Raw genomic sequence first — 21040 nt, 5'->3', positions numbered from 1 at the left:
TAGTATACAAAAGATGCTCTTATCACTCTGGATATTCCAAGGGTTTTAGGAGCTCTTTGACAAGAACCAGGGGCAAAGACCAAATATTTCTTTTTTTTTTTGTATCAGACAGGAAAGAGGTGGGTACGGTAGTAAAAAATTTAAAAATCCCTGCCTTTGAGGTGCAGATATTACAGTGAAAGAGACATTTGTTTAAGTCAAATGAGTAAATTATATAGTATTTTAGATTCTAGGGCCTGTAGGGAGGAGGACACCAGGAAAGGGGCAACAGAAATGCTGCGGGAGGGTTTGCAGTCCTAACTCCGGTGTTGGGGAGGGAGGTGGGTCAACAAGAAGGTGAGATTTGTGCAAAGACCTGAAAGAGGGGGTGAGTGAGGGGAGCCATGTGACTCCGGGCAGAGGGAACAGCCAGTGCAAAGGTCCTGAGGTGGGGGCCTAGTGTGTTCAAATAGCAGCAAGGAGGGGCAGAGCAAGTTTGGGGGGCAAGTGGGAAGAGTGACAGGGCAGGTGACAGGGAAGAGTGAGGTGACAGGTCAGATCACGCAGGGCCTCGTGGACCCCGGGGAGGACTTAGGCATTTACTCTGAGTCAGGTGGGAGCCATGGAGGGCTCCCACCAGAGGGACGTGACCCGACTCAGGTACTCACTGGCGCCCTCTGGCTGCTATGGGGAGGACAGACCTTCTTACTAGAATTAGTTGAGGCAACATCATCCTCTTTGCCCTCCATGCAGTGGAACTTTCCAGGGCCAAGGTGATGACCACGAGGCCCAGCTAGAGGCAGCCCTAGCCCTGAGCCTCCCTGTCCTGATTCGGGTTCTGCAGCATCACACATGGCCCTCGCCCAACTATCTACTTGACTGTGATTTAACTGTCGTCTTCCTGGAGGACATTTCACTAATAGCAATAAAAGAACAATCACATCTGGGCATAACAACTTTAATTTGTTTTCTTGTGGAGAAAAGAGCACATCTTTATAAGTGGACATCAAAGAATGGCTTACACAGGAGAACCACACCCAGAATATAAATTATCAGGTCCAGAGCTCTCTCTATAGTGTGTTTTGGGATCACTGGGGAGAAGCCAGTTAGTGGAATCAGCACTTCAACACTGAGATCAAATTTCACCACTTACTTTTTTTTTTTTTCCCCCCCAGTGGGGTAGGAAAGATACAAGAACATGATCCCCAGAGAAGCCAAAGAAAGAAAAAGAAAAAAAGCATAACCCCAGATGGCAGTCATGGCAATTTCCCACTGAAATTGCCTGTGGAAGGACAAGTTGCTGAAAGCAAATGGTAAGAAGGCACAGCACAGATGCAGGATACAGCCTCAAGTGACCTCCCCAGATGCCAGCCTCCCTGGAGTTGGGAAGCTGTTTTCCCACAGCCTTTGGCTTAATTTTTGTTTGTAAACTCAGCAAACTCCCATTCTCTCCTAGTGATCTTTGAGGACATCAGTTTCAGAGACAATCAGGAGTTAAAGCTCCCCCCAAAACATCACAAAATAAAAACTTACATTATTTTTAGAAGAAGCAAGAAAAATTCTCCTACATCATTCCGAGTTTTAAGAGAACCCAGAGGCAGCTGTCTCAGTTGCTACTTGAAGCTGAACTGTTGAAAAATCTTGTGTAAACAGAAAGCTTAGGCCAGGTCAAGTACAAGATACAGCCAAAGCTGTTTTTTATCACACGGGAGATGACAAGTCAGCTGGTCCCTCAGATAGTGACACTCTGAACCACCATTTTTTTTCTGGCAGCAGTTTAAGGAAAATGAACTGACCAACAGGGTCTTGACAGGCCATGGTGCATCTTAAGAAGAATTTTTCTAGCTGCTTTACTTTCTCTTTTATGTTAAAGCAATTAACATTTTTGACTCCCACCCCAAACCTTCAGATACTCTCTCATGGTGCATTTCCAAGAACCTGTCCTTTTCATCACAGTCCAGTTGTTGGTATACAAAGATATCCCCACTTTGAAGCTCTAAGGACAGCCCATGGTTTGGGGTGAACAGGGCCCTCTAGAAATAACTTCAATCTCCAGCTTCTATAAAAGTAAGGACTACATTAAACTTGAACCAGAACTTCCTCACTCTTGGAAGGAAGCCGCAGAGATCCTTAAGATTACAGGAGGTCATTTTGGCGCCAGGGGCTGGGAGACTGGACAAACCATATGCTTGGCCATTCTCTTCCGGAGTGTCAGTGTTCCAGGGTAGAAGGAGGTCTCATGTCACCAGGTTTGGACTCTGGTGGGCAGGAAGGGCCACTGAGCTGAGGATGGGGCTGGGGGGCGGTGTGTGTGTCAAGATGTAGATCTCCAAACTGCACATCATCTCTCAGCAGGAGCCCCTGGTAGCTGGGGACCCCAAGCTGGTGGGCTCCCCACTAGTGCCTCAACCAGGGAGACCGGTTTCCCCGCCCATCCCCCATCAGCCTGCCACTCCCAAGCTGCACCTGTGAAATGCAAGCGGCCACAGCAATTACTCTACCCTGCCTTCTCGCCCCTGCAGCCCAACCCGAAAGCATTCTTTCGAGTGACTCTTCCATTAGCAGAGAACATCACTGGACCCTAGCGATGACATGGCTCGGGAAGCCAACACTGCGTCTTCAAGCTTTTTCAAGTGGAAGGAGTCAAAGTCCTTACATGGAGAGCAACCAGCCAGCACAGGAAAACAGGAACATTGCTCAATTTCCTTTTCTAGCAGGATGTCAGATGTGGAAAGAACCTTGCTTAAAACATTACCAGCCGAACAGGGCCTGGGGGAGGCAGGTCTGGGCAGGAGAGCCCAGGCTCCCGACTCTGAGTTAATTTCTGGTAAAAAGTCCCCAGCAGGAATGCCAAGGGTTGGGTGATTCTCTGCCCGGCCACATGCGGCCCATAGTTCCAGAATTCAATTCTGGATCAGGGATGCAGTGGATAAGCTGAAACAGTGTCAGGGTCGTGGGTGATGTGGAATTCTGGGGAAGCTCAGAAGGCACTTCTGGGGTCCCTGAAAGCCAGGCTGGGGAACGGGGGGTGTGGGGGGGGTCTGACTCCCTCTTCTCTTACAACGGGAAAAGATGCTTTAATACTGCTTTCACAGGCAGAGGATGTGCAGGCCTGAAAGGAGGGCTCTGGGAGGACTAAACCACCACCCTGCCTTGGAGCCTCGAGGTCTGAGAAGGTTCCCAAGCAGACTGGGTGACCCTGAGAAAGGAGCCGCCTTCCACATCTCCAGGGTTGAAGTCTGAGAATCCCCACTGCACGAGGGAGAAGAAGAACCATCTTTGGCCAGCACGTGAACTCCAAACAATGCCCGACAAAGAAACGGATGTGGATAAGTGGTTCTAACCCAGAAGGCACTGTGGATGCCCCTCCACCAGGCGGGGTGGGACACGCTGCCGGCACTACCCCCATGAAGACGCCTGAAAGCAGCAAGCTCGTGCACGCCCCTATCCCCAGACTCTGCCAGGGTCTGAAGCCTGTGAAAGGGGCTGCTGGGGCAGGCTGGTGGCCACAGCCAGAGAATGCGCCATGCGGGAGTTGGCGGCGGGGGGGGGGGGGGGGCAGGGGGATGCGGCTGATGGGAGGGGAGGGGATGCCCTGAGCTTGGAAACAGCCCTTGTGGCTCATGCCTCAGTCACTGACCCTGCCGAGGCAGGAATGGGGTGGGCGGGGGTGAGGGATCATCTCTAGCAGGGGCAGCTGCTGGTATGCGGGAGTGGGGTGTCCCCCAAGGCCGGGCCTTTCCCATTGCTGCCCGTGCTGGAGCTGGGTTCCAGGGACTCATTCATCTTCTCGCAGATGACATCCACCAGGCGCTCGAAGACCTGCTTCACGTTGATGTTCTCCTTGGCGCTGGCCTCAAAGAACTTGAAACCTGCAGGGACATAAGATGGGAAGAGCTGTGAGACCCTGGGGGGCAGAGCCTGGACTGTAGCATCACCCGAACCTGGGTTCCAAGCCCAGTTCTGCCCTTCAGGCAGCTGTGGGACCTTGACTGAGGGCCTTAGTCTCTCTGAGGCTCAGTTTACTCTTCGGTAAAGTGGGAACAATGATGCTGCTGCTGCTGATAGAAATCTGTGACAGCAGCCCTTGCCTGTACTACCTTGCGTATCTCTTTGTCACAAGGCAGTGGCAGCAAGAGTCCAGGCAGTAACATTCTGGTGTCCAGCAGATATGGGGGTGCCCCTGTGTAAGTGGGGCTCATCTTCTATGCAATTTCTGCTGCACAGGAAGGCACTGCCAGGGCGTCCACAGAGCCAGATATTTATGTGGACCTTTTAAATGGAGCCAAGTATTTCACATGTTCTGGAACATATGTTCCAGGTCCAATAAAACAGAGGACTGAGCACTGGCTGAGGACTGGCTTCAGCCCAGGGGCTACCAGTGTGCAACCTCTGTCAGCCAGATAATGGCAGGTTTCACAGAGTTTGTAGAGAGCATACAGTGCACACGGTTCCTGGCCTACAGAATGCACTAAAAATGATAATAACAATAATAATAATAATAGGCGGTGCTTACATCATGCTTACTACGCAGCAGGCAACTTTTCTAAGCGCTTTACATAAATTAACTCATTTAAGAATGCTCTAAGATTTATACTTTTTTTTTTGGCCACACCGCACAGCTTGCAGGATCTTAGTTCCCAAACCAGGGACTGAACCCATGCTCCCTGCAGTGGAAGCGTGGAATCCTAACCACTGGACTGCCAGGGAAGTACCTATACTATTATAGCCCATTTTACAGATGGGAAAACTGAAGCACATAGAAGGAAAGTCACTCATGTAAATTCATACAGGGAACACAACCAGGCTGCCTGGTTGGAATACTAGTAGATTAAACATTTCTAGTGTATCACCTTGGGCCTCGGGAGGGAGGGAAGGCTGGCTGATTCCCTTTGGGGAGGGGGATGCCGAGGTAACTTTGAATATATTCTTAGCATCATAGTGACCATCATAACTTTTTCTCATTAAAAAAAAAAGTTTATCCCCCCTGGAAAAGGTGAGAGGTGGTACAAATGCTTTGGGGACTTGCCCAGGGTCCCTAGGCTATAAGAAGTGGCCCACCAACCTGCAAATAAGGGAATACATGACAGACCTTCCTGCACCCTTCAAAGATTGGTTCAGGCTCTGCTTGCTGGGAGCTGTCCCTGAATGGTCCCCAATGTGTCCCCATCTGCCATCCCCAAGGTAGGCCAGAAATTCAGACAAACGTCCACCATATTACACACATCACAGGGTAAACAGTCCTCTATCCCAGCACTTGTCATTATCATGCAGCACTATAAAAATGTCATTGTAATTAGTTACGTGTGTAATTATCCTTTTACTATGTCTCTGCTACTGGAACACCAGCGCCAAGAGGGCAGGATTTCTGTCTGCCTTGTCCACAACTGCAGCCCAGTGCCTGGCACAGAGCAGATGCTTGGAAACCACTGACTGAATGATTGAGTGAACAGATGGATGGATGGATGTACAGATGGATGGATGGATGAATGGATGTGTAGATGGATGGATGGATGTATAGCTGGATGGACAGATGAATGACAGAGGCAGGGCACAAACCACATCTCTATTCTCAGCTGGTGATCATCAATGTCACCCCTCTGTCTTCCTAGGCAAATCTGGCATTTCCTTAATTGTGTCTGGCTCCGCCTCAAATAATCTGAGTTTTTTTTTTTTCTTTTTGAATACTTTTTTTCTGGTTATAAATACTCACTGGAGAAATTCACTGGAGAAACTAGAAACTACTGAAAAATATCAAGAAATATAGAAAAGTTGTGTGTAACCTCATCACCCAGAAACAATTACTATTGGTGTTTTGATATTTAGTTTTCCACTCTTTTTAAAAATATAAATACATAATCGTTGGGGTTCGGTTTGCAGGGGGTATGTGTGTGTGTGCACACATGTGCCTTTTTTCTTACAAAATTGGGATCGAATTCTATCTCCCACTTTGTCCTCTAATGTTTTAAATTTCATGCCCGAGTGGGAATCTCCCCTCACAACAGGCACTAGATGTTTTCCGCAAGAAGGTGTGGGCAGGGGACTTCTCTGGCAGTCCAGTGGTTAAGACTCCGTGCTTCCACTGCAGGGGGTGTGGGTTTGATCCCTGGTTGGGGAACTAAGATCCCACTTGCTGCGCAGCCAGAAAAAAAAGAAAAGGAAGGTGTGAGCAGCATCCTCAAGTATCCTAGCCCACGGCCGGGCACCAAAAGCTGACTCCCCAGCACACCTGTTAATGAGACCCAGGCTGAGGTTCCCAGAAGACACAGGGGACAAGGGAGCAGGTTAAATGGCACCATGAGGAAGCAGAGTCAAACCCCAAACGGAGACATTCCACAGAACAAGACCCAGTTTCTCCAACAAACGATGGCAAGAAAAAAGAGAAAGAGGACCGTTATGGTCCAGGGGTCTGCAAACTTTTTCTGTAAAGGGTCAGATAGTAAATCTCTTAGGTTTTATGTACAAGCATCAGCAATAGTTCACAATCATGCTAGCTAATGCTTAGATGCAACCTACATGTATGCCGGACTCTGTTAGAACTGCTTCACACGTCATAACTCATTTAACCCTCCTGACAACATGATGAGGTGGGGCTGTTATTATCTGCATTTCACACATGAGGAAGTGCAAGCCCAGAGAGCTGAAGTCCCCGGTGCAAGATCACAAAGCAATCGAGAAATAACAGGAGTTAATGTTCAATCATGGCCAGCATTTGCTTATTTAATCTTTCTAACAGCCCTATGAAGTAGATGTGGTTTTCACCTGTTTCCTAGATGGACTAATGGAAGCACAGAGAGGGTAGGTGAGGTGCCCAAGGTCACACAGCTAGTGGGTTGCAGAAGGGGATTCTAGCTCCAGAGTCTGGGTCCTTAACCTGCCCTCCCCCATAGAGATTACAATGCCTCCCGCAAGGAAAGTCCTGGGGAGGGCCTAGAATACTCCAAGATAAGATTTTCTTTTAGCTTAAACTTTGAATTGATAATCCATTTACCTGATTCAGAAAGGTAGACTGAAAAGTCCCCCTCCCACTCTGGTGCCCTGGTCTGCCAGGTCTGAGACACCCAGGTCACCACTGTTACTAGATCCTTCTGTATCCTTCCAGAGTTCCTTTAAGCAAACGTAAGTATAATATCCTTATTCTCACCTTTTTTATACACTAATGCAGGGGTTGGCAAACTTTGAGCTGCAGGCCAAATCTGGCCTGTCACCTATTTTTTTTTTTTTTTTTTAACTGAAATACAGTTGATTTACAATATCATGTTGTGTTAGTTTCAGGTGCTGTTGCCTATTTTTGTAAATAAAGTTTTATTGGCAGTCATGCTCATTCATTGATGTATTATCTATGGCTGGTTTCAGGCAGAGCTGAGTGGTCGTGACACAGACCTTAGGATTGAAAACATTTCCTATTTAGCCCTTTAAGAAAATGTTTGCTGGGGAATTCCCTGGTGGTCCAGTGGTTAGGGCTCCATGCGTCCACTGAAGGGGGCACGGATTCAATTCCTGGTTGGGGAATTAAGATCCCACAAGGAACAAAAAACAAAAGAGAAGAAAAGAAACACTTTGCTGACCACTGGACTAAAGAAAGAAGCCATACTCACCTTTCTGCAGTTTGCTTTTTCCACTTAACCATATACCCGGAGACCCCAGAACATAAAGAAGGCCCTCATCCTTCCTTACAGCTGCATAGTATTCCACCATGTGACTATAGTTTATGTGTAGCTGCTTCCCCCACTGTGAAACACTTGGGAGGTTGCCACGGTTTCCCTCCACTAACGGTGCTGCAGTTTGATATACCCACCACTTCCCACGTGGGAAGTGGATGTCTGTAGGATAAATTCCCAGAAATGTTTTTGCTGAGTCTGGGTTCCCAGGGCAGTGGGGTGGTAAAGGGTATCTGTGGTTGAATCCTCTGAAATGAAATGCAGCAGGTGGTATACAAGTGGGTATTTTTCTGGGCAGATCTTCAAAGGGCAAAGGGTTGGTGACTGGTTGGACCTGGGACTCAAGCACAGGGTTGGAGGTTTGGTTCTGGGAGGTCCCAGGCCTGTGGCCCAGGCTGGGCACTAACCAAGGTCGTCAGCGAGCCTCTGGCCTTCCTCAGTGGGCACGACACGCTCGTCCTCCAGGTCACACTTGTTCCCCACGAGGATGACTTGAGCGTTGTCCCAGGAGTAGGTCTTGATCTGCGTGGCCCTGTGGAGTTTGAGGGGCTGTGTTAGGCCAGAGATTAGGGTCAGGGGGAGAGGGCGAAGGTCAGGGGGTCAGTGGCCAGCAAGCACTCACCAGTCCTGCACAGCGGCAAAGGACTCCTGGTTGGCGACGTCATACATGAGCAGGAAGCCCATGGCTCCACGGTAGTAGGCTGTGGTGATGGTACGGTAGCGCTCCTGGCCTGCCGTGTCCTGGGCACACAGTGGGGTCAGGCGTCTAGAAGCCACTCTATTCCCCATCCCACCCCTGCAGGCCCCTGTCTGAGGCTCCTGTCTCCCAGCCTCATAGTCCCAGTTTGATGAGAAAGACATGGATCTGCCCTCACAGCCCCCCCAGTCTAATGGGAGAAACATGGGCCCGCCCGTATAATCTCTAGTCTATTGGTGGAGACATGTCCCCTGTCCTTGAGGGGTTCCCGGTCTGAGGGGTCAGTAGCCTTTCAAAGACTTGTAAGCCCTTCTGACCTCATCTCCAAGAACCAGCTTCATGACCACAAATAAGAACCACATGAAAAAAAAAGAAAAAAAAAAGAACCACATGGACCAGAGGCTACCGCCTTGATGCAGAGAGCCTGATGCTCGTTACCATGACAATCATTACCAGCAGGCGCTTTGGGAGAAAGAGCATGGCTCTGAAGAGGCTCAGTGGGGGCCTCTGGGCTTGCCCCAAGAGGGTACCCAAACCTCTTCTCCACTGGTCACCAGGTCTTCTAACCCAACTTGGGTTAGTACTGTCTCCCCCTCAGACCCTACAGGGCAGGGAATATCCCCCTCATCCTGATGAATTCACCTCATAGATAATAACCCCTGCTACTCTTCACACCTACTCCAAGCCCCCTCCTCGACTCTGGACACTTGTCCTCACCCAGACCCTCCCCACAGCCCTACACCCTCGCCCGGACTTCCCTGGAGGAACCCCAGCCCCTGCCTGGCCAGCAGACCCACAGACAGCCGCCTGGCCCACCCAGATCTGCAGCTTGATCCTCTTGTCGTGGCGGTAGACGGTCTTGACCTTGAAGTCGATGCCCACAGTGCTGACAAAGGCGGGCGTGAAGGAGTCGTCGGCGTATCGGAACAGAAAGGACGTCTTGCCCACGCTGCTGTTGCCGATGAGCAGCAGTTTGAACATGTAGTCGAAGTTCTGGTCTGCTGCATCCCGCTGGCCCGTCGGGGGATCTCCAGCTGACGCCATCTTGGCAGGGAGCCTCCTGGGAGGGGAGGGCTGGAGGCCTGTAGGGAAAAAAACCCCACCAGGAATGGCTCCAGTGTCTACACCAGACCTGGGCTCAAATCCCCACTCTGCCACTTGGAAGCCAACAGACCCTGGATGCATCACTTGCTCTCTCTGGGCCTCAGTGTCCTCTTCTGGAAAATGGGGATGTTTGTCAAATACAAGGGCCCAGGTTGGGGGTGCCCCACCTGGCCACTGAGGAACCAGACCCTGCGGAAGGTGCAGGTGTGGACTTTGCCCCAGGGTGAGCAGCTGGTGTGGCCCAGGTGTGAGCTGGGGGGAGGGGGGGGTTGCCAGCTGGATAGAGTCCCCCTCAGGGCCTGGGTGTTGACTTTGGCAGGTGTTGGCCACCTGCCTGCCCCCACCCAAGCCAACTTGAACTCCTTCCCTGATCCCCATGGGGAGGGGGCTTTCAGTGGATACGCCCCAGGTTTAAAGCCCAGCTCTACCACCACATGGGTACTGCCACCTTCTGTTTGTCAAAGGGGCCGGGCCCATCTCCCTCCCAGTAGGGCTGACTCACCCCAGCCCCGGCTTCAGCCCACGGAGGCCAGAATGACGGTCCTCAAATGCAAGGAGATCACCCTCAGCCACCACCACGACCACCTGGTCCTGCCTTTCCTGGCAATCTGTCCCCACGGCTGGGCTGCTTCATTTGGATCCAGCTCACCCCCCCAGCCCTCATGGCCTCAGTTTCCCCAGCTGTTTATGGCTGCTCCCTGAGCCTCACAGGGAGGCTCCAGAAGGCCTGGGTGAATGGAGACAACCAGCACAGGAACCCCTGGCAAAGCCATTTCTCAACTGCCCCGCGGGGCTTTTTTCCACTTTAAAGGAGGACCCAACTAGCCCCCCTTTCCTGCCCAGCCCTCCGCCCCACCCCGTGTTCCGGGAGAACGAGTTTGAGGAGGGGAAGAGAAAGGCAGGAAGCCTTTCCCCATGCAGGGCAGGGCCGCCGGTATGGGGGCCCCCGCCCCACCCCCCAGCCTCAGCCCACCTGTCAGCCGGTCCCACCTCTTTCTGACCATCTGCCGACTCTCCCTCAAGCCTGCCACTAGGTAAGGGACCCCGGAGGGCTCGGCACTGTCCCCCGTCACTAGATGTGGGGCGCCCCAGCAGGTGCAGGGGAGCTCAGGAGCTTCCTCCCATCACCATATGGTCCCAACTCTTGTCCCCAGCTGGGCTGTCTGCCCCGCCCGCGCCCCATTAACGCTCCCCGATGAGCCCAGCTGGGTGGGGGCGAGGGATGAGGCGTCCCCCGCTGCCTGCCTTTGTTCCCCAGGCCCCGGGCCTCCCCCTAAGCCCCTGTCCCCCCCAAGACCTGCTGGGACGCGGAGGTGAGGGTTGGGGTGCGCTCCCTCCGACGGGGTCACCTTGCGTGGGGACGCCGCCCTCAGGCGTTCCGCCTCCGAACTCGCTGCGACCTGGCCCTGGTTGCGACCCGGACCCCGCAGCCGCAGCCGCCGCCGCCACCGCTGCCCGCAGCCACCCGGATCCCGCGCCGGCCCCGCCCAGGCGTGGGAGGAGGGGCCCATCTCGGGGAAGGGCGGAGCGGGACCGGGGCGGGGCCTGTGGAGACCGCGGATTGGGGGGCGGGGGAGGGGCTGGAAGTCGCACCGCGCGCGCAGCTGTCAGTTCCCTGACAATATTTCATTTTCACTAACCATACGTGGAGCTCCTTTTACGTGCACAGCAGCTAAGAGCACGGACTCTGGAGCCGGGTTCGAATCTCAGCTCCACCACTTTCTAGCCTTGTCTCTTTGGACATGTTAACCTCCCTGGGCCTCTCCCCATCCGTCACGTGGTCGATAACGAGGGTACCCACCTCACAGGGTTGTGTAAGGGTTCTGATCTGAGTTAGTGTTTGTAACGTGCAGCGCCTGACCTAAACTGGGCTAGAGCCCTTTCCGAAATACCGTTAAGGGCCCTTAGAATTAACCACCGCCTCCCCGCCTTTACAGATAAAGAAACTGGAGATCAGAGAGGGGCAGACGCTTGCCTGAGGCCACACAATTTGGCAACCAGGCCCAGCTGAGGTCCCAGACTTTTCTTCAAGCCAACAGAAGAGAATCTGCAGTTATAACAGTTCAGGCTTGGGACTTCCCTGGCGGTCCAGTGGTTACGATTCTGTAATTCCACTGCAGGGGGCACAGGTTCTATCCCCTGGTTGGGGAACTAAGATCCCGCATGCCATGCAGCATGGCCAAAAATTTAAAACAAAACACAGTTCAGGCTTTGTTGGGGTTCAAATCCCAACAACTGCACTTGAAGCCACTTGCTGAACTTCTCTGAGCTCCCATTGCTTCATGGAACAATGTTAGCCACCTCTAAGGGCTGTGGTGGACAAACTGAGATGATGTGCATCAGTCAGGAAGGGATGGCATATGCTCAGTAACAAGCAGCTCTATAGTCATCATGGCATCTAACATGCAAGGTTTGTTTCTCACTCACACCGGTCATTGTAGTGAGGGGAAGATGTGGCGAATCACATACTGGCTTGTATACTTCTCTTTGGAAGTGACTTTGCTCACATTTCACTGGCCAAAGCAAGTCACAGGGCCACCCCCGATGTCAATGGGGTGAAAAATATGATTGTCCTCTAAGGATCAGAACCAGCTGTTGTTACAATAATCCATGATCTGTGCAGTGGTTAGCACCACACCTGGCACACAGTGGGTGCTCAACAAATGGGCACCATTATAGGAAGAGCTTAAGGGCTGCAACAGCTAACTCTCCAAATCATCATGCCACATGAATGGGGAAACGCAATCCCTCAGTTCTACCCTCGCCTGCCCCTCCCCCTGCTTCCCAGTTGGAGAAAAATGACAGCAGTCATTTCCAAAGAAGTGTTTATTGACATTTGGGGCCCCAGCAGAGACAGAGAGTCAGTGGGGGCTAGAGGCTCCTGAGGCCCAGGGCGAGGCCTACAAGATGAAGCCCATTGCTCAGGAGGCAGCCCAGATTGCAAATGGAGGACAGGCCATGGTAGCGGAAGAAGATCTGGCGGAGGGCACTGTACTTGGGGTCCTGATCCCGCAGCTGGCGATAGGGGTCTGAGCCCTGGTGGCTGCCCAGCACCTCCCCGCCCAGGCCCCGCTCCTTCTCCATGGTCTGCAGGGCCCACATGGCGGCCGTGGTGCGGGGCTCCAGCCAGCGGGCATTGATGGTGGCCAGCATGAGGCTCAGGAGCAGCAAGCAGAGCTGGTGGGGCGGCAGGAGGACAAGGTAAGCCATGCCTGGGAGGCAGCAGGGGCCCTAGAGAGGGTCCTTCTGCATCCTCAAAGCCCAGAGGGAAATGGGGGACAGGATTGGGTGAAAGCCAGGCCTCCCCGCTCCAACCTTAAACCCAAACAGAGCTCCAGCTCTCATACCCTGAAACCTGCAGCTCCTAAGGAAAGGCTCCACCACTATCTCCTCTCTCTACCACTGTTTCCTCTCTCTCCTCCAAACCTCCTGAGCCTCCTCTCCTCTGATACCCTGACTGGAACTTTCCAGAACACAGCCTGTCTCCTACCTTCCTCTGGTCCCCCAAACTGAGGGTATCTCAGGGCAGAGACTCTCTTCCCTGAATTGGGAGAGCACCATAACTGTCCCCTCATTTCCCCAGAACAGAGAGCCTAAGAGAGGGCCCATCTCCTTTGTGGCCCCAGCCTAGACCCTGGGAGCTGACACTGGGCCCACAGGGGGTGAATTAAAAGTCCTCGAAGTTCCAATTACCCATAATCCCTCCTGTGTCTGTGGGATTATTGAAACCCCTGTCAGGCCTCACCTGCCCACATCTGAGGGACATAATGGGGGCAGGGAGAGGGCAGGATAGAGAAATATGAGATGCACAGATGGTTCCTTGCCTTGTGGCTGGGAAAAATGTGTGGATGGTGGTGGGGGACTGTAGATTCCCAGTCAGGCTGGTTTTTAAACACTGAGCTGGGGTCAGTGCCCCAGCCCAGCTGAGTCACCACAGCTTGGCTGCAGGCCCAGCCAGGGGGAGGAGAGGGAGCAACAGCCAGCAGAGAGACACTGGGGAATAGTCAGGGCTGCTGGGGATGGTTGTGCAGGCTGTGCACTGCTCAAGGGTATCCAGAACCCAGCTTTGTATACACCAGGAAGAAGGGGCAGTTTGGGGGGTTTCGTTTTAATTCTCACAAAGGTGTGGCCATAGGTACTCAGTGTGGTCCTGGGAATGAATCTCCAGAGGGTAGTGGAGCTCAAGCCCGCATACCTGGCTGGCCTCCCAGAATGTGAGTTGAGCCCCAGCACGCTGTGAGGCCAAGATGCAGAGGTTGACGAAGGCACAGCCCATGGAGATGTGAAAGTAGAAAGGGAAGAGTTTGCTCTGCACCAGGCCGAAGGTATGTCGGGGAAGGCCTCGGAAAAGCAGGAAGCCTGTGGGGTGCAGGGGACCACGTGTCTGTTAGGACACTTCCAAGTCTCCCTCTCATCCCTGTCCCCACCTTAGGCACTCATGATACCCAGGCCGAGGGTCCCTACCTGAGACGAAGGTCACCCACATTTGCATGCCCCAGGCCCCTGACAAGACCAGTAGATGAACCACCTTAGTCAGGCTTTCCGGGTTCCCACCTTCCTCCATCTTGCGGGCCTGGGAAGGAGGCACCAGGTGGTCAGAGTTTTACCTTTGCCCTGTGGCCTTCAGACCCTGTGAGCCTGCAGAAGGCCAGGGTCATGGTCTATCCAGCAGACATCCAGGGATAGTAGCCCAGGAATGGCGGTGGGGAAGACCCATAGCACTTCTGTGACGTCCCCCGACTCCATCTCTCCAAATGTCAGCCCTCAAGATCTTAGGCTCTCTGGACCCCAACATCCATGCCACCTGAGACCCCCAAATTTCAGCTCCAGCAGCTCAAGCTCGAAGTCCTAGATCCTCAGAGATCACCCCAGTGACTCCCAAATATCACCCCAGGGACCGAGTTCTGATATCAAAAACCAGTCCTTTCATGACAGGATCCCAGATAGCACTATGAAGATTCCCAAAGCACCTCCTGGAGACGCCATCTAATCCTGAGAAACCCTAAATCGCATCCCGAGGACACCGACCCCACCACTGGACCCGGACCTCGACCTGCAGCACTCAAGAGTCCGGGGCCGGATCTAAGGGGGTCAGGCGGGCTGGGCTCGGTACCTCACTCTCGCGCTCCGGGGCGGCCGCGGACCTCCTCGGCCACCTCCCTTCGTGGGACCAAGAATTCGTCCCGCCTCCCAGCTAGGCCAGAAGCCAATCGGATCGGACATCTGTACCTCCCGTACCGCCCTCTTAGATATTGACTAATCTATGAACGGAAACCAGCCTGGAATCCCGTCCACTCCTCGGGATTTCACCCAATTACACCGCGGCTCCTAAGATCCGCGGAAGCGGAAAGGCGCCAATGAGGTCTTCGGCTGCATTGGCGGGGGCGGAGCTAAAATGCCAGCCACACCCCTCTCTGTGTCTCTACCTTTGGGAGCCGCGCGTTTTAATAGGATGGTGTCTCCACGGGATCAAACTTCAGCGTCACAGCTGGGGACTGGCTTCGCGGTCCCTGATAGGCGAGCAGGAGCAGGTGGTATGTGGTAGGTGGGGGTGGAAGGGGGTCGGGATCCTAGAGAGCGCAGGATTCAAGGCCCCGGCGGGTGGGGCCCAGGCAAATGACCCCGCTCCGTTCCTCCAAGAATTCTATCGGGAAGGACTGAGGGAAAACAGGTGATGTGGGAGGGGGAGGGGAGGGGGAGGGGGGCTCGACTGGGGGCCTGCCTGCAATTGACACTCAGAAATGCATCTTGCCTTTTCCCCTCCGAGCCTCCCAGGGCTCCTATGATTCCCAAGTACCAAGTACTCAGTGTGATGTTCAAGGACAGACATTGAGCTTCCCACTACTGTATATCAGGCACTGGCATGGATTAATTTACTTAATCACAACAACCCAGTAAGGTGGATAGTATGACATCCCATTTTTATAGTTGGGGACAATGAGGCATGGAGAGGTTTAGTAACTCCTCCAACATCGCACAGCTGGGAAGGGGCAAAGCTAGGATTTGAACCTGGGCCATCTAGCTGGGGGGTCTCCTTGCTTAATCATCATGCTGTACTGCCTCTGGAAGTGAGGACCTCCCTGAGGCAGTGACTTTTGAAGTGGTAGCTTAGAACAGTTCAGGCAGAATAATAACTCCTACATCACAGGGTGGGTGTGAACACCCAGTGAGGGCTTAGGGTGGTGCTCAGCACTCAGCAAGATGCTCAGAAAATATGAGCTTAAAAAGGGATTAAGGAAGATTTTACAGAGGCAATGCTGAGTAGGGTTCTGAAGGGTATGTAGGAGTCTTCCAGGAGGACTGGGTTAGGGGAAAGATACCAGAGGACCCAGCAAGGACAAAAGAAGAGAAGCGTATACTGTGGCCTTTCTGGCTGAGTGTGACCCATGGCAAGTTGCCCTTCACCTGGAAGTTTTCCAGACAGACCTCCCCCAGGTTTCTCCAGCTGTGCCAGCCCTGACTACACTGGAAGGGCAGGGGGTGTGGATGTGAGACCCAGAACTGAGTTCTTTCCTGTTTCCAGCCTCACCTAGTACAGGCCTGGGACCCCATTCAGCCACCATTTATTAAATAGATATGCTCTGCCTCTCCTGCTCACATTCTATGTCTCCCATTTACTTGGGGAGCCAGTTCCCAGCTCCCCGGCTTGGCTTGCCCTGCCTTGCTTGAACTGCCCTGCTAACCTCCGGCTGCTTCCTTCTGGACCCTGCCTCCAGCCACCCTGACTTGACCCGCAAAGAGCACCTGGTTGCAGACTTCTAAGGTTTTGCACACGCTGTTTCCTGCCAGGGATGTCCTTCCTTTAGGTCCCAATGTTAAGATCTTTTTTTTCTTTTAGGCTCCTCTCAGACCTCACTGACTCCTGTGGGATCTTCTAGATCTTTCTCACTGCCCATCCTAACCCCTGGGGCTGGGATCATCTTTCACCCAGCTTTGGCTCCTATCATAAATAAGAGGCCTGTGTTCAGGGCTGAGGCCTCTCTGGGGTGTCAGAGAGGTCATGAGAGTGTCAGGACCTGGGAGCTGGTCTCAGTGCAGCCCTCTGTCCGCCCTACTCAAAGCAACCCTCTTCTGGCCGGCCTACCCCTGGACCCTGACTACTCCATGCCTTGCTACTTCTCACCTCCGTCACCCTCCAACGTGTGTTTGCCTGCTAATGAGAAGTGTGACAAGTGCTGCGGTTCGTTGAGGGGCTGCCCTGGGGCTGGAGAGCAGGAGTGGCTGGAGTGCTCTGGGCTGGCCCTCAGGAAACCTTCACCACACACCCCCGTCCCAGGCCCTTCCTCAGAAAAGACCTTGGAATATACATTTCACTGGTCCAGGACCCCAGAGCCAGAGACCTTGCAGCTGGCTGCACCTGAAAACCCAGTGACAATTGGAACCTGGAGGCCAGGGAGAGACTCGGGGCCTCAGTTGCATGGGTCCCTCCCCAACTCAGACTCACAGAAGTCCTGTAATGACCAGGACCCTCCAAAGAGGCATCACAGCAACACTAAGGTCATCCCCAGCGGGGAAACCCCTTCCTGCCGCACCACTATCTACCGCTGCAGGGCTTGCGGGGGAGCTGTCGGGGCAGAGTCCTCCTCGAGACCCCCCACACCCTCTGTCTTCAGCACCCCGAACAGCGCCCAGTGCTCAGCAGGCCTGCACTAAAAATGTCTTGAATGAATGGAACGGATGTGCGATTGTGTGTCTTAATGAGGTCCTGTCTGTGATTGTCTCTGGATGTGACTGCCTGTGTGTCTGTGGTTGTGTGTCTGAGATGGGCATGAGTGCATGCCCTGGGTCTTATGACTTAGTGTGCATGGCTGTGTCTGAGGCTGCATGTCTGTGGTTGTGTTTTGATGACCATATGTGGTTGTGCGTCAGTGGCTACTGGTGCTCCTTGCAGACATTGTTGATGCCCCTAAGGAGGAGGGCCATTACCTGAGCGCGACCAGAGACATGGCTCTGAAGGCACATGCTCTCAGGGGCAGCCCATGGGCCTGCCACACAAATGCACTTCTGAGCGTGTTCAGGCTGGGGCAGAGGTGGGGGTGGGGATGGCGGTGGGGTGCATGCATATGCCTGGAGGCAGCTTTGCCTGCACTTGGGGGTCTAGGGCACCCAGAACTCAGCAGACCCAAATTATGTCTGGCCCCCACACACTGGGTTGGGGTGAGCAAGGAGGCAGACCAGGGATAAATTATTACTGCTGTCATGCCCACCTTTCATAGAAGCCCTTGGAGACCAGCTCTTCCAAAACCAAAGGTGAGAACCTTCCCGCTCAACAAGACTGTGGGTGGGAGACCTGCCAGTCCCTACCTCCACCCTCTGCCCCAGCCTCAGTGGATCCCCACCGTTGCTGTCCACTCATCCCTGCCCCATTGTCAGCTGACCCTTGCCCCTGACCTTGCCCACCATCCCTGTCCCTGACCTTGACCTCTACTCCTGCCTCTACCTCTGCCTACCCCAGCTTCTTGCCCTGTCCCCCCTCAACCAGACCCTCAGCCTCTACTGACCTCTGCCCTGACCTTGCCCCTGCCCCCACCCCTCCCAGCCTCGGCTGACCCTCACCTCTGCTCACAGTTAAGTCCACTGTGATGATTCCCGAATCCCAGAAGCTTCTGAGATGTGAACTGGAGTCACTCAGGTGTCAGCTAGAGGCCCAGACCAAGGTGAGCCACCTCAGCCCCACCCCCAGCAGTTGTTTCCCCCGCCCCCTCCACTCCACCCCTGCTCTCACCCCCAGGCCTGGCCTCTTCCTTCAGGCTTTCGAGTTCCTAAGCCACTCAGTGACCATGTTGGAGAAGGAGAGCTGCCTGCAGCAAATCAAGATCCAACAGCTTGAATGTGAGAACTGGCCAAAGGTCAAGGTAAGGCTGGAGGCTGCTTCTGTCAGGGTCAGCTGAGTCAGGCCAGGGTGAGAGAAGTTGGCTGAGTCTGGGTTCAGGACCAGAGTCTGGTCAGGGTGAGGGCAAGCTGGGTTCAAAGCTGGGCTCAGCATGTGGGTGGGGCTCAGCCAAGGTCCCACCATCTCTGTAGAGGTGCTGGGCCCCATGAGCCGCCAGGCAGACAAGGAGAGACACAAGTGGGACGTGGATGAGGGATGGCAGGACCTGTATGAGGCCCTGGCTAAAGGCCTGCAGGGGCTGCAGAAGACCCTGCATGACAATGAGGAGGTGCAGCAGGCCCGTACCACCCGCTGTCTACAGCTGTTGGCGCAGGAGATCCGGGACAGGTGGGTATTGCCAGGAGGGAGGCTGCGGGAGGGAAGGGAGGCCAAGGAGAGGGAAACACAGGTGGGATGGGGGAAATGGGAGGGCCCTGAGTAAGGGAGTCTGGGGGGCCTTGGAAATCTTGGGGGACAAGGGGAGGGGATGGGGGAGGCAGGAGGCAGTGCGGATGTGTGGGAGACTGGGAGGGCAGAAATAGGGGAGACAGGAGGTGGGACTGAAAGGGAGGCTGGAGGATCAGAAAGCTGGTGGGGGTGACATGGGAAGCTGGAGTGTAGAGGAGGTCGAGGCGGGCAGAGGCTGGGGGTATTGGAGGTCTGGGGGGGCAGAAGGTGGGGAGCTGGAAGCCAGGCAATGGGGGGCTGAGGGAATGGAAGGCTGGAGGTCAGAAGGAGAGGACACGGGGCTAGGGAGGGGTAGGAGGTGGGGGAATAGTAGTAGGAGCGGACAGGTGGGTATGGGGACGGGACAGAGCCTGGGGGATGGTAGCTGAACAGATAGAAACATGGGAGGTGGAGGAGGCTTTGGGGAGGCAGGTGGGCAAATGGGAATCCAGGAGGTCAGGAAATGGGAGGCCAGAGGCTGCACTGTCCCCTCAGCAAGAAGTTCTTGTGGGAGGAGCTGAAGCTGGTACGGGAGGAGGTGACCTTCATTTATCAAAAGCTACGTGAGTGCCCAAAGCCCATGACCAGGAGGGCGGGGGTCCTTCTGCAGCTCTGGCCCACCTGAGTCCCCCCCGCTACAGAGGCGCAGGAAGAGGAGATCACGGAGAACCTGGTGAACATCCAGAAGATGCAAAAGACACAGGTGAAGTGCCGCAAGGTGAGCAGAGAGCACGGGGACCATGTGTGAGTTGGGGTCATTGGGATCCCTGCCGGCCTCCACCATCAGACTGGAGCCAGAAGGCCTGGGTTCAGATCTCAGCTCTGCTACTTACTGCTGTGTGACTGTGGGCAAGTCACTTCCCCTCTCTGGGCCTCAGTTTCCTCATCTGAATAATGGGTGTAACAACACAGCCCTACCTGACCGAGTAGCTGCATTAACTGAGTGATAAGCACTTTGAAGGCGGCCTGGAATGTGATAAATGCTATATTACACGTTTCACCATCATCATCATCATTATTATTATTCTCCCATCTCCCCTGGCCTCAGGTCCTGACCAAAATGAAGCAGCATAGGTATGAGACATCCAACTGGTCAGAGACTGAGGAGTTGCCACCAGAAGGCAGTGGCTCCTGGAGGGATGACCTCCAGAAGGAGCTGGGTGACATATGGTGATGCCCAGCTCCCACTCTGACCTCTGACCCCTGACCCTCATCTGCCCTGTGCTCCTCCCAATCAGATCAAGCAGTCACCACCAGAACCTGGAACCCACCTGAGTCCACATCTCCCTCTCCTCCCAGGACTCATCTCGGCCCCTGCCCCCACCATGGCCTCCCTGTCCCAGCTTTGAGCAGACCAGAGTCCCCCGGGGCCCCCAGATCCCCATCTCCCCACAGGTCCGCTGTGCACCTGCTGCAGAACTCCTTTGGTGGCCTCGCCATATACTCGGGGCCGCCCCAGGGCTGCGAGCCTCAGGGGTGAATGGGGTTGAGCAGCACTCCAGGGTTGGGGGAGGTTATTCTCCAGCTTCACACATGGAGGTCATGTTCAGAGGCCATATTTGGGGGTGGTTGGGTCTTATTCTGGGGTCACATTAAATAATGTTCTGGGGTGACATTAAAGAGTCCCTGGAGGTTTCATCCAGGGGTCACTGAGGGTCACTGTGATCTTTTTTAAGGGTCAGTGGGGTAAAATTCAGGTGTCATCGAGGTCATACTTTGGTGTCATGTTGGGTCTCATTCAAGGGACATAATCAAGGATCACATAATATCAAGGGCACTGGGCCCATATTCAAAGGCCACTCGAGGGTCACACTCAGGGTTTGTGCCAGAATTGCACCTGTCCCTCCTGCAGGCTATAAGGGGCACCGATGCCTGAGCCCTCCACGCCCCTCCTGGGACTCGGACTCGGACTCAGACCAGGACCCTTCCCAGCCACCACTCAGCAAGAGCTGCTCCTTCCCACCTGGTGTGGATCCTCCCCTGCCCCAACCTACCCTTCCCCTCCTGGCCTGCCCTGGAATCCCAAAGTACAGGCCCTTCCAACTCCCAGCCTGGGCATCTGCTCCCTGACCTCCAGCCCTGGGGTCCCCTGGACCTGGCCAGCCTCTGACCCACCCTCTTTCTCCACAGCCTGAGCAGCTGGGACTGCTCTCCCTGAAGACCCCTCCAGAGAGAAAATAAACTAGCTGAGACCCTCCTCCACCTGTGGACTGCTGCTCCTGGCTGCTTCCTGTGCCTGAGAGTGACCCCCACAGTTTACTACCCAGTCTTGGGGAGGGT

At 54.1% G+C, this 21040-nt stretch overlaps 3 protein-coding genes across 7 annotated transcripts; 1 reads left to right on the top strand and 2 right to left on the bottom strand.

Annotated features, from left to right (window-relative positions):
• Positions 1-905: 905 nt before the first annotated feature.
• RAB3D (RAB3D, member RAS oncogene family) lies at positions 906-14608 on the bottom strand. Of its 4 annotated transcripts, none has more exons than XM_060094081.1 (5): positions 14555-14608; positions 9154-9419; positions 8263-8381; positions 8048-8172; positions 906-3851 (listed from the first exon to the last, which is right to left on the bottom strand). In XM_060094081.1, exons 2-5 carry the CDS (start codon positions 9379-9381, stop codon positions 3664-3666), a joined length of 660 nt encoding a protein of 219 aa, XP_059950064.1. In that variant the 5' UTR covers positions 9382-9419; positions 14555-14608; the 3' UTR covers positions 906-3663. The 4 variants fall into 4 exon arrangements, with proteins under 4 accessions (XP_059950064.1, XP_059950065.1, XP_059950066.1 ...); XM_060094082.1 differs by lacking the exon at positions 14555-14608 and adding an exon at positions 14495-14515; XM_060094083.1 differs by lacking the exon at positions 14555-14608 and adding an exon at positions 10739-10904.
• Positions 12253-14622, bottom strand: TMEM205 (transmembrane protein 205). 2 transcript variants are annotated; one of them, XM_060094084.1, is made up of 4 exons: positions 14555-14622; positions 13906-14014; positions 13637-13800; positions 12253-12618 (listed from the first exon to the last, which is right to left on the bottom strand). In XM_060094084.1, the coding sequence occupies exons 2-4, from the start codon at positions 14003-14005 to the stop codon at positions 12313-12315; spliced, it is 570 nt and encodes a 189-aa protein (XP_059950067.1). In that variant the 5' UTR covers positions 14006-14014; positions 14555-14622; the 3' UTR covers positions 12253-12312. The 2 variants fall into 2 exon arrangements, with proteins under 2 accessions (XP_059950067.1, XP_059950068.1); XM_060094085.1 differs by having other exon boundaries at positions 14489-14574.
• CCDC159 (coiled-coil domain containing 159) lies at positions 14138-20953 on the top strand. Its single transcript, XM_060094473.1, is given in 13 exon segments — positions 14138-14143; positions 14959-14982; positions 17658-17691; positions 18010-18098; positions 18192-18273; positions 18466-18661; positions 19256-19323; positions 19402-19478; positions 19809-19930; positions 20156-20212; positions 20214-20236; positions 20613-20726; positions 20891-20953. Coding segments are annotated over 13 exon segments (897 nt in total). The 3' UTR covers positions 20896-20953.
• Positions 20954-21040: the final 87 nt, after the last annotated feature.

This window comes from Mesoplodon densirostris, chromosome 3, assembly GCF_025265405.1.
Source record: "Mesoplodon densirostris isolate mMesDen1 chromosome 3, mMesDen1 primary haplotype, whole genome shotgun sequence".
Taxonomy (NCBI): Eukaryota; Metazoa; Chordata; class Mammalia; order Artiodactyla; family Ziphiidae; genus Mesoplodon; species Mesoplodon densirostris.
Note: the sequence above shows the minus strand (reverse complement) of the source record. Positions and strands in the feature narration are given on the sequence as shown.

Bases quoted from the DNA above. Each gene is read 5' to 3' on its own strand.
- TMEM205 (XM_060094084.1), bottom strand. From the start codon at position 14,005: ATGGAGGAAGGTGGGAACCCGGAAAGCCTGACTAAGGTGGTTCATCTA. The intron at 13,801-13,905 runs GTAGGGACCCTC...TGCACCCCACAG, and splicing joins GTGGGTGACCTTCGTCTCAG to GCTTCCTGCTTTTCCGAGGC. The intron at 12,619-13,636 runs GTATGCGGGCTT...CCGCCCCACCAG, and splicing joins CATTCTGGGAGGCCAGCCAG to CTCTGCTTGCTGCTCCTGAG.
- RAB3D (XM_060094081.1), bottom strand. From the start codon at position 9,381: ATGGCGTCAGCTGGAGATCCCCCGACGGGCCAGCGGGATGCAGCAGAC. The intron at 8,382-9,153 runs GTGGGCCAGGCG...CTGTGTGCCCAG, and splicing joins GGATCAAGCTGCAGATCTGG to GACACGGCAGGCCAGGAGCG. The intron at 8,173-8,262 runs GTGAGTGCTTGC...CAAACTCCACAG, and splicing joins TTTGCCGCTGTGCAGGACTG to GGCCACGCAGATCAAGACCT.